The 11,998-nt window shown below is 38.6% G+C and overlaps 1 protein-coding gene across 1 annotated transcript in view; it reads right to left on the bottom strand.

Moving 5' to 3' along the window:
• PHTF1 (putative homeodomain transcription factor 1) overlaps positions 1–11,998 on the bottom strand; it is an 84,204-nt gene that overhangs the window by 56,232 nt on the left and 15,974 nt on the right. Inside the window, exons 4-5 of the mRNA XM_011933142.1 lie at positions 7,773–7,842; positions 7,138–7,296 (exon numbers count right to left, since the gene is read on the bottom strand). Of these exons, the coding sequence (XP_011788532.1) occupies positions 7,138–7,296; positions 7,773–7,842 (229 nt within the window). The remainder of the gene's footprint in view (positions 1–7,137; positions 7,297–7,772; positions 7,843–11,998) is intronic.

The raw sequence follows: 11,998 nt of genomic DNA, 5'->3' as shown, positions 1-11,998 counted from the left end.
AAAAAAAAAAAAAAAAAAGTCATGTATTTTCAGCAGCAGCAACAAAGACAAAATATTTAAATTTCAGGTGGAAATCTCTAAGTATCTCTCAATAGATGAATGCATAAGTTAAACATAGTATATACATACAATGGAATACAATTCAGCCTTTAAAAGGAAGAATTCTGAAACATTCTACATGGGCAACCTCGAGGATATTATGCTAAGTGAAATAAGCCAGTTGCAAAAGGACAAATATTATATGATTCCGCTTATATTATGCTCCCAGAGTAGTCAAAACCATAGAGACAAGGTAGAATGGTGGTTGCCAGGGACTATGGGTAGGGGAAATAGGGAGTTTAATGGGTATGGAGTTTCAGTTTGGGAAGATGAAAAAATTTCTGGAAATAAACGGTGTTGATGGTTGTATTCCAATGTCAATATACTCAATGCCACTGAACTCCACACTGAGAAATGGTTAAGATGGTGTATTTCATGCTGTGTATATTTTACCACAATTAAAAAAAAAAACTGAATTTAGTAAGATCTAAGGGGGCCTTATAAGAAAAAAATCCAGGGCTGGGTGTGGTGGCTCACACCTGTAACTCCAACACTTTGGAGGCTGAGACAGGAAGATCACTTGATCACTTGATGCCAGGAGTTCAAAGACCAGCCTGGGCAATATAACAAGAGCCCATCTCTAAAAATAAAAAATAAAAAACACCAGCTGAGTGTGTGGCACACCCCTACTGTCCCAGCTACTCAACAGGCTGAGGCAGGAGGATTGCCTGGGCTCAAGGCTGTAGTGAAATACCATCAGGCCATTGCACTCCAGCGTGAGAGTAAGAGTGAGACCCCGTCTATATTTAAAAAAAAAAAAAAAAAAAGAAAGAAAAAAATCCTACAAAGCTTTACTGAGGGATAAATAGAAGTCCCGATTAAGGCCAGGCGCTGTGGCTCACGCCTGTAATCTCAGCACTTTGGGAGGCCGAGGTGGGAGGATTACCTGAGGTCAGGAGTTCAAGACCAGCCTGGCCAATGCAGCGAAACCCCGTCTCTACTAAAAATACAAAAAAATTAGCTAGGCATGGTGGCATGCACCTGTAGTCCCAGCTACTCAGGAGGCTGAGGCATGAGAATCGCTTGCACCCAGGCAGCAGAGGTTGCAGTGAGTCGAGATAAAGCCACTGCACTCCAGCCTGGGTGACAGAGCGAGACTCCGTCTCAAAAAAAAAAAAAAAAAAAAGGAAGTCCCAATTAAAAGGAGAGTGATATCATATTTCTGTATAGCAAAGAGAATATTGTAAAGAAGTCAAATTTTCTGTCCATCCTCCAAAAATATATGTATACATCTATATTTGTATATGTGTGCTGGGGATAGGGGATAATCAGAGAATTCCAATCCAAATTCCTGTATTGTGGGGTTTTTTGGTTTTAATCATGATAAAATAATGCTAAACTATTTTAGAAATGATAAACAAGAAAGCATGAGAAAAAATGTGGGAAAGCAGAATAATAAAGAAATACTTGGCCAGGCGCAGTGGCTCAGGCCTGTAATCCCAGCACTTTGGGAGGCCAACGCAGGTGGATCATGAGGTCAGGAGTTTGAGACTAGCATGGTCAACATGGGGAAACCCCATCTCTACTAAAAAGACAAAAATTTGTCGGGCGTAGTGGCACATGCCTGCAAGCCCAGCTACTTGGGAGGCTGAGGCAGGAGAATTGCTTGAACCCAGGAGGCAGAGGTTGCAGTGAGCTGAGGTCACACCACTGCACTCCAGCCTGGGCAACAGAATGAGACTCCATCCCAAAAGAAAAAAAAATTTCCTGCTCAATGTTAATCCATGTTAGATAGCTGTAGTAATGAAAGCAGTGTGGCATAGATATGAGAATAACCAGAAATTAATGGTACAGAGTATGTAGTCCAGAAACACACCATGGCAAATATGAAAATTTAGTATATGGCACAGATATGAGAATAACCAAAATTATTTATGTGCCTTTTAACATATGGCATAGAATAACCAAAACTGACGGTACAGAATATGTAGTCTGGAAACAGACCATGGCATATATGCAAATTTTCTCTATATATGATGCAGTATCTATCAACAAGGAAGGAATAAATAATTTAATAATAAATATGTGGAAAAAATACTTAAATTTCACCCTTACAAGTGACCAAGGAAATGCATATTCAACAAGCAAAATATTTTTTGCGTGTCAAATTAGGTAACAATTTTTTGTTGTGGGTGTGGGCAGAGATGCAGTCAGGGTCTTACTCTGTCAGCCAGGCTAGAGTGTAGTGATGAATCATAACTCACTGTAACCTCAAACTCCTGGGCTCAAGTGATCCTCCCACCTCAGCCTCATAAGTAGCTGGAACTACAGGCATGCATCACCACGCCCCACTAATTTTTTAAACTTTTTTTTTTCTTTTTTGCTTTTTGTAGAGATGGGATCTTGCTATGTTTCCCAGGCTGGTCTCAAACTCCTGGCCTCAAGTCTTCCCACCTCAGCTTCCCAAAGTGCTGGAATGACAGGCTTGAGCCACCGCCCCCCACCTAGATAACAATTTTAAAATTATAATAATGCTGGTAAGATCATGGTAAAACAAGTATCCTCATCTATTGCTTTCCAAAAGAACTGTGCCACCAGCAATTTCACTGTATGTACTAAAACCCTTAAATGTCCGCATTCTTTGATCTGTTAATTCTATTTCAAAGAACAAATTCTAAAGAAATAATATAAAATAAGGAAAATTTTGTTCCTGATGGCATTATTAATAGAAGAAACAAAGAAACAACCTAAATGTCCACAACACAGGAAGATGCTATAAAGTATGTTCCCAACAAAATTCATATTGAAATCCTAATCCTTAATGTGACCATATTAGGAGATGGGGTCTTTGGTAGCTGATTAGGTCATGAGGGCAGAGCTCTCATGAATGAGATTAGTAACCTTATTAAAGAGACTCCAGAGAGCTCCTGTGCCCCTTCAGCAACATGAGGACCCAGAGAGAAGCAGACCCTCACCAGACACTGAATCTGCTAGTGCTCTCATCTGAACTTCTCAGCCTCTAGAACTGTGAAAAATAAATTTTTGTTATTTATAAAGCACCTAGGCCATGATATTTTTGTTTTTTCAGCCCAAGTGGCATAAGACTGAAATTGGTACTGAGAATGGGGGTCCTACTATAACAAATACCTAAAAATGTGGAAGCAGCTTTAGAAATAGGTAATGAGTAGAGACTAGAAGAATACTGAGGTACACAGTAGAAAAAGCCTAGATTGCCTTAAACCTTTTTAAAAGAGATTCTGGTGAGGAATCAGAAAGAAAAGGAGGCCAGGTGCAGTGGTTCACACCTGTAATCCCAGCACTCTGGGAAGCCATGGCGGGTGGATCACCTAAGGTCAGGAGTTTGAGACCAGCCTGGTCAACGTGGTGAAACCCCATCTCTACTAAAAATACAAAAATTATTCAGGCATGGTGGCAGGCGCCTGTAATCCCAGCTACTCGGGAGGCTGAGACAGGAGAATCGCTTGAACCCGGGAGGCGGAGGTTGCAGTGAGCCGAGATTGTGTCACTGCACTCCAGCCTGGGCAACAGAGCAAGAGTCTGTCTTGAAAAACAAAATAAAACAAACAAAAACAAAGAAAGAAAAGAGGGGAGCTACAGAAAAAGCCTCAGTCTTCTTAGAGAATACCTAAGTAACCATGAACAGAGTATTGGTAAAATACGAGGTAAGGTCCATTCTGATGAGGTCTCAGATAGAAATGAGAAATAATATGTTATTAGAAACTGAAGGAAAAACAACCTTTGTTACAGAGTGGTAAAGAACTTGCTAAACTGTGTTTGTGGTCTAGAATTCTGTGGAAAGTGAAACTTGCAAGTGATGAAATTGCATATTTAGCTGGAGCTATTTCTAAGCAAAGTGATAAAGCTGCAGCTTGGCTCTTCCTATGTGCTTACAGTAAAATGTGAGAAGAGAGAAATGACTTAAAAGACAGAATTGTTAAGCAAAAAGGAAGCATTAACTTAAAGATTTGAAAAGTTATCAGCCTATCCACATTGTAAAAAGTGAGAAAGCATGTTAGGGAGGTCCCCAGTCACATATAACCAGTTGGTAAGTTTGGGGATGAGTGCCCTCATGGAAGTGGCCTTATAAAATGACTCCTAAGATCTCCCTTGCCCCTTTCACCACATGAGGACACAGCAAGAAGACTGACACCAATGAATCAGAAATTAGGTCCTCACCAGATACCACATCTTCTGTCACCTTGATCCTGGACTTCCTAGCCTCCAAAACTGTCAGAAATAAAGTTGTGTTGTTGATAAGCCACCCAGTCTATATTTTTCTTATAGCAGCCTGAACAGACTCAGACAGAAAGGTCACATAAATTATAGTACTCTTACATAATGGACTACTAAAAAGCTATATAGGCCAGGTGTGGTGGCTCATACCTGTAATCCCAGAACTCTGGGAGGCTGAAGCAGGAGGATCATCTGAGGTCAGGAGTTCAAGACCAGCCTAGCCAACATAGTGAAACCCTGTCTCTACTAAAAATACAAAAATTATCCAGGCATGGTGGTGTGTGTCTGTAGTTCCAGTTACTTGGGAGGCTGAGGCAAGAGAATCACTTGAACCTGGGAGGCAGAGGTTGCAGTGAGCCAAGACCGCACCACTATACTCCAGCCTGGGCAACAGTGAGACTCTGTCTCAAAAAGAAAAAAAAAAAAGGCAGCCATATAAAGATGTTTATAAATCCATATGATACATATAACTACATATGATAGCCTATACAGACATTAAAATGATAGTTTTAAATGACGGTATGTCCACTTGATGAATGATTATGCAGCCATTAAAATGATGGTTATGAAGACTTAATTTAAATCAAGTAAAATTTAAAATTCGGTCTTTTATTGACACTAACTACATTTTGAATACTCAATAGCCACATATGGCTAAGTAGCTACTATACTGGGCAGCACAGATGTGGAACACTTCCATGACAGATATTCTAATAAATGACACTTTCACAACTTAAAAAATATTAAACCTATAGATTTGTAAATATATACATATATTTTTCACTCTATAACTTAAAAAATTTTTTAACTGACACAGATAAAAGAAAAAAAAACCATAATTCTTTTACCTTAACCCAACTTTCTCCCACTCTTTGTTCTAATTCATGCCTTTTTGCACAGGTGTAACCACAGTACATACTGCCTACTTCCTTGGTAGACAATGGGGATACATTCGTAAAGAGAATACACTGGGTCCCTGCACACAGTTAGAAAACATCAGGTAGTGATGTGTAACCCAGAAATTAAAATTGATTCTTATGATAGTGACTAGAGGGTATTAGGACTACTTAGAAATATAGATAGGAATGGTCTCTTTACAGAATTTACATCCCAGCTGAGATTTAAAGGTGAGAAAAAAGCCAGTCATTTAAAAAGCCTTAAGAATGCTTCAAACAGCCGGGTGCAGTGACTCACACCTGTAATCCCAACACTTTGGGAGGCTGAGGCGGACGGATCACCTGAGGTCAGGAGTTTGAGACCAGCCTGGCCAACATGGTGACACCCCATCTCTACTAAAAATACAAAAAATTGTATTATAGGTGGCGCACACCTATAATCCCCACTACTCGGGATGCTGAGGCACGAGAATCACTTCAGCCTAGGAGGCAGAGGTTGCAGTGAGCCGAGATCACACCATTGCACTCCAGCCTGGGAAAAAACAGCCAAACTCCAAATGCTTCAAACAAAACAGCTGTGTGTGAAGAACAAAAAAAGGACATTATGCCTAGAGCCAGCACAAGCAGAGTTGTAAGAAATAGAGAAGATGATGTCTGAGAGGGGAACACGGACCAGGTCCTGCAGGGCAGTATAGGCCATGGTAAGAACTTTGGATTTTTATTCTAAGGTCAACAGAAGTCACTATAGAGTTTTAAGCAGGAAAATGACATTATATGGCTTCTGTTTTTAAAAGATTTTGTTTATCACTGTGGAAAGAATGATTGGTAGAAAGAAGGCTCAGAGTAGATGTTATTCCAGTGATCTAAGCAAAGAAATGCAGGTGCTGTAAACAATGATCATGGCAGCAGAGACTGAGATAAACAGAGTGACAAATTTGGGAGAAGAACTCACAGACTTGGTGACAGATTACACGTGAGAGTTGATGGTAGGGTAGAGTAGGAAGCTTTCATTTTTCACCTGAATACTGGGTGACTGATGGTATCATTTAATGAATTGGAGACACAAACAGGAACAAGTTTACACACACATGCACATGTGTGCAGCGCACACACACACAAGTCAAGAGTTCCATTTTTTATATAATTAAGTTCAAGATACCATATGGTATCTTGATACCAGATTTATATAATTAAATCTCCATATGGAAATGTCAAGCAGGCAATTAGATTTATAAGTCTGAAGTTCAGCAGAGAGATCTGGCCTGAAGATATAGACTTGGGAATCATCTATATATCAATTATATTTAAAGCAACAGGCCTTAATGAGACTACTTAAAGAACAGAACCTAGGGTGCAAACTTTAGGTAATCCAATATTCATGCTGAACATGGTGGCTCACACCTGTAATCCCAACACTTTTGAGCCCAAGAGTTCAAGACCAGCCTGGGCAGCATGACAACACCTGGTCTCTACAAAAAAATACAAAAATTAGCCAGGCACAGGGGCATACACCTGTAGTGCCAGCTACTCGGGAGGCTGAGGTGGAAGGACTGCTTGAGTCTGGGAGGTCAAGGCTGCAGTGAGCTGTGATCATGCCACTGCACTCCAGTCTGGGTGAGAGAGAGAGAGACCCTGTCTCAAAAACAAAAACAAAAAACACACATACCCAATTTCAAAGGCTCAAAGGTCAGACACAAGAAAAGACAGAAAAGGCCTGGCCAGTGAGACAGGTAGAAAGAAACTGAAGTGAAGAGAAACAGTTACACAAGTATGTTTGCTCTAATATAGCAGATAATTTTAAGATGAACCCCGAATGGCCTATGTTTCTTCACTTCTGCGTACTTTAAACCGTCAAGTGAAAGGGTAAACGTAAAAACAGTAGATAATTATTTAATAGCAAAAGCAGCAAAAAGAAACTGTCATTGCTTATTCCAACTTTGCCAATTACCTTGCATGAAATAAAGTAGTAACAGCCAAACAAAGATTCTTAAAGAGGTAACCTGAATCCACCAATTGCTGAACAATGGAAAAAATACAACTCGAACAAGCCCCTTCCGAGTCAGAGATGTCCATGGAATTTCAGGTTTTGCTTTGGCAAATGTTGACCCTTTAAACATACAATAAAACAAAACATCAAACATTTATATACACTGTATTGATGCCCACCTGTAGCACTACATTAAAAACAGATGAGTGCAAACATCAGCACAAAACCTGTTCAGTTAAAAAAAAAGAAAAAAGAAAAAACCCTCTTAGATGTTTGTTAAATGTAATAACTTCTTGCCTCAATCACTAGGACAGAAGCTCAAAATAAGTCAGGCTTACCTGAATGTTAAACAACCTATTTATCTAATTACACAACAGCAAGTCTCTATGTTCATCCCTCTTTTACATGTATGCATGTAATTTATAGAGCCACACAGTACTAAGGCAGAGGTAGAAAAAGTGCTAAAGCCTGAATGATGAGAGTAAAGTATTACATTTGGAAATTAAAGTACACCATCATATAGAGAAGATATTAAAAACTAGGCATCACTGTGAAATAATATAATAATGTGCATAAAAAACAATTTTAGAACTAACCTCTGATCAAGTCAACATCAATCAAGTCTGGCTTTATGTGGCCCATCTTTTTTGGTTTGTTTTTCAAACCCTAGATAAAACAAAACAAAAACAAAACCAGAAATAAATAAAAGCCCTTTTATTTACTTTTTCTTTTTTTGAGACGTTAGTTTCGCTCTTGTTGCCCAGGCTGGAAAGCAATGGTGCGATCTCGGCTCACTGCAACCTCTGCCTCCCGGGTTCAAGTGATTCTCCTGACTCAGCCCCCTAAGTAGCTGGAATTACAGGTGCCCACAAACAAGCCCGGCTAATTTTTTGTATTTTTAGTAGAGATGGGGCTTCACCATGTTGGCCAGGCTAGTCTCAAACTCCTGACCTCAGGTGATCCACTCACCTCGGCCTCCCAGAAGTGCTGGGATTATAGGTGTGAGCCTCTGTGCCCAGTCAGAAAAGCCCTTTTAAATACAAAAAATTAACTTAAATTTTTTTTTTCTCTATATCTGATTCCCTTTTACTAGGGACACTTTAATCCTAAAGCTCCTTAAAGGAACTTGCCATTAATACACATTTTGTTTTAGTTTTTAATCCTCTCCGCTAATGCATCTGTATACTTTATCACTTTTTAAAATATTCGAACAGTGCCAACAGATCAATACATGAAAAGTAATAGCCCCCGAGCCATCTCTCCTCTCCTCTGAATTTTACTCCTCAAAAACAAATAACTTTCATCTTTTTTTGCTCTACTATTTTTAATTGACACGTTATAATTGTGCACATTTATGGCGTAGAATGTGATATTTCAATACATGTATACAATGTATAATGATCAAACTGTATCACCTTGAACATTTATCATTTCTTTGTGTTGGGTTCATTCAAAATTCAACCTGCTAGGTATCTGAAAACATATAATAAATTGTGGTTAATTATAGCCACCTCACAGTGCTACAGAACACTAAACCTTATTCCTATCTAGCTGTACTTTTTTATTTGTTAACCAACCATTGGCTATCTGTCGTTCCCTCCCTCTTACACTTCCCCACCTCTAGTAACTACTATTCTACTCTCTACTTCTATGAGATCAACTTTTTAGCTTCCATGTATGTGTGAGAACATGAAGTATTTATCGTTCTGTGCCTGGCTTATTTCACTCTGCATAATGTTCTCCATTTCCATTCATGTTGCCGTGAATGACACAACTTCATTCTTTCTTACAGCTAAATAATATTCCATTGTGTATATATACCATATTTTCTTTATCCATTCATCTGTTGATGGACATGTATGAATTCCATGTCATGACTTTTGTGAATAATGCTGCAATAAACATAGGAATACAGATATCCCTTTGACATATAGATTATCTTTCCTTTGGATATATACTGAGACTGCTGGATCACATGGTAGTTCTATTTCTAGTTTATTGAGGAACTGCAATACTGTTTTTCATAGTGGCTGTACTAATTTACATTCACACCACCAGTGTATAAGAATTCCCCTTTCTCTGCATCCTTGCCAGCATTTTTTTTTTTTTGTCTTTTTGATAATAGCCATTCTAACTAGGCTAACATGGTATCTCATTGTGGTTTGATTTGCATTTCTCTAATGACTGGTGATATCAAGCACTTTTTCATATACCTGTTGGCCGTATGTATTGTCTTCTTTTGAGAGATGTCTATTCAGCTCAATTGTCCATTTTAAAATTGAAGTACTTGGATTTTTGCTATTGAGTTATTTGAGTTCCTTATATATATTAATCCTTTTTCAGATGAAAAGTTTGCAAATGTTTTCTCTCATTCTGTAGGTTGTCTCTTCAATCTTGATTGTTTCCTTTGCTGTGCGGAACATTTCTAGTTTGATACAATCCTATTTGTCTATTTTTGCTTGTTACCTGTGCTTCTGAGGTCTTCTCTATAAAATCTTTACCCAGACCAATGTTCTGAAGCATTTCCCCTATGTTTTCTTCTAGCAGTTTCAGGTCTTAAATTTAAATCATTAATCTATTTTAGCTTGGTTGTTGTATATGGTGAGAAATAGTGGCCAGGCATGGTGACTCACCCCTGTAATCCCAACACTTTGGAAGGGGCCAAGGCGGGAGGGTACCTGAGGTCAAGAGTTTAAGACCAGCCTGGCCAACATGGTGAAACTCTGTCTCTACTAAAAATACAAAAAGTGGCTGGGCATGGTGGTGGGTGCCTGTAATCCCAGCTACTCAGGAGGCTGAGGCAGGAGAATCATTTGAACTGGGAACGTGGAGGTTGCAGAGAGCTGAGATCACACCACTGCACTCTAACCTGGACGACAGAGCAAGACCCTGTCCCTTAATTTAGAAAATAAAAATAAAATAATTTGTACATGCTAATTCTTAATTACATCTTAAAAATTAGATATTCAATCATTAAAATTAATGCCAAAATTAAAGGTTACAATAATTTGCTATTTACCTATTATGGTCGCTGAGCCAGTATTGATCTTTAGCTTTGTTTAAACAGATGCAGTCAATTTCTCTTGTGAATCCTATATATTTCTATTCAACTCACCATAAGCTGTAGATTTTACAGAAAAATGTTCTAAAACCTCAAGTGTAATAAAATTAAAGAAGGAATCAAAATTTGAAAATGAGGCAACTGAAGGAAAAACCCTTTGAAGAAACACGTACACTAATTTTTGAAATATGCATAATTTTCATGAGAATAACAATTATCTTGTATGCTATATTCAAAATCAGAAATTAAAAATTTAAAGGTAAAAATATTACTTTATACCTTTTTGGACATTTGTTCCAGTGCTAAGCTTTCTGGACATTTGTACCAGTGCTATTCCCCATCACTTTAGAGTCAAAATAATCTTTCTACTTTCTTTGCTTTCTAGACTTTTCTCCAATAATGTTACAGAGTTAGAATTAGCATTAACTAGAGGTAAAATTATCCAAATCTCCCTTAGCAATAGAAACACATTTATTCATTCACTCAGTCAAAAAATATTCCACAAGTATCTTCTATATGTCAGATACTCTGCTTGAGCTAGGTATAAAACAATAAGTCAAAACATGGCTCTATCTTCAAAGAATGTACAGTATAGAAGGGAAGAAAAACGATAAGACCAAATGTACAAGGGTTTCTCAGGAAAATGCCCTCTGAATCTCCCCATTTTTTTATTTCCTAAAGGGACAGAAATCATTAATAAATTTATGACCACTGATCTCAAGGAAGATTAGAAAAGTCACCATATACTGCTGTATATTTTCTACTGAGGGAGAGTAAAAACCACATTCCATACTTTTGTTTTAGAATCCTTCTGCTTTATCTTCCACCATGCATGTATGTATAAGAGGAAGTACATGCTAGGCACTATCCTAAGCACTTTCACATATAGTCATGCGTCACTTAATGTCAGGGATACATTCTAAGAAATTCATCTTTAAGTGATTTCACTGTTGCCTGAACATAGCTTACTACACACCTAGGCTATATGGCAGCCTATTGCTCCAAGGCTACAAATCTGTCTAGCATATTACTATACAGAATATTTAGGCAATTTTAAACACTGTGGTATTTGTGTCTAAACCTAGAAAAGGTATAGTGAAAATATGGTATAAAAGATAAAAAATGGGGCTGGGCATGGTGGCTCACCCCTGTAATCCCAGCACTTTGGGAGGCCAAGGCAGGAGGATCACCTGAGGTCAGGAGTTCAAAACCACCCTGGCCAACATGGTGAAACCCCGTCTCTACTAAAAATACAAAATTAGCCGGGTGTGGTGGTAGGCACCTGTAATCCCAGCCACTCAGAAGGCTGAGGCAGGATCGCTTGAACCCGGGAGGCTGAGGTTGCAGTGAGCCAAGATCGCACCATTGCACTCTAGCCTGGGCGACAAGAGTGAAACTCTGTCTCAAAAAAGAAAAATAAAAAACAAAAAATTGTACACCTGTATAGGGCACTTATGAATAGTGCTCTCAGGACTGGGAGTTGCTCTGAGTGAGTCAGTGAGTGAGTGGTCAATGAAAGTAAAAGCTTAGGACACTGCTGTAGTACACTATTGTAGACTTCATAAACACCGTAAACATAGGATACACATTTTTTTAAATCTTCCTTTCTACAACATTAACTTTTTTTTTTCTCTGAGACAGAGTCTTGCTCTGTTACCCATGATATAGTGCAATGGCACGATCACAGCTCACTATAATCTCATTCTCCTGGGCTCAAGCAATCCTCCCACCTCAGCCTCCCAAGTTGTTTTTTTTTTTTTT

This window comes from Colobus angolensis, unplaced genomic scaffold (assembly GCF_000951035.1).
Source record: "Colobus angolensis palliatus isolate OR3802 unplaced genomic scaffold, Cang.pa_1.0 Scaffold124, whole genome shotgun sequence".
NCBI classification, from domain to species: Eukaryota; Metazoa; Chordata; class Mammalia; order Primates; family Cercopithecidae; genus Colobus; species Colobus angolensis.
The sequence above is the reverse complement of the archived record's forward strand: the minus strand, read 5'-3'. Positions and strand labels throughout refer to the sequence as shown.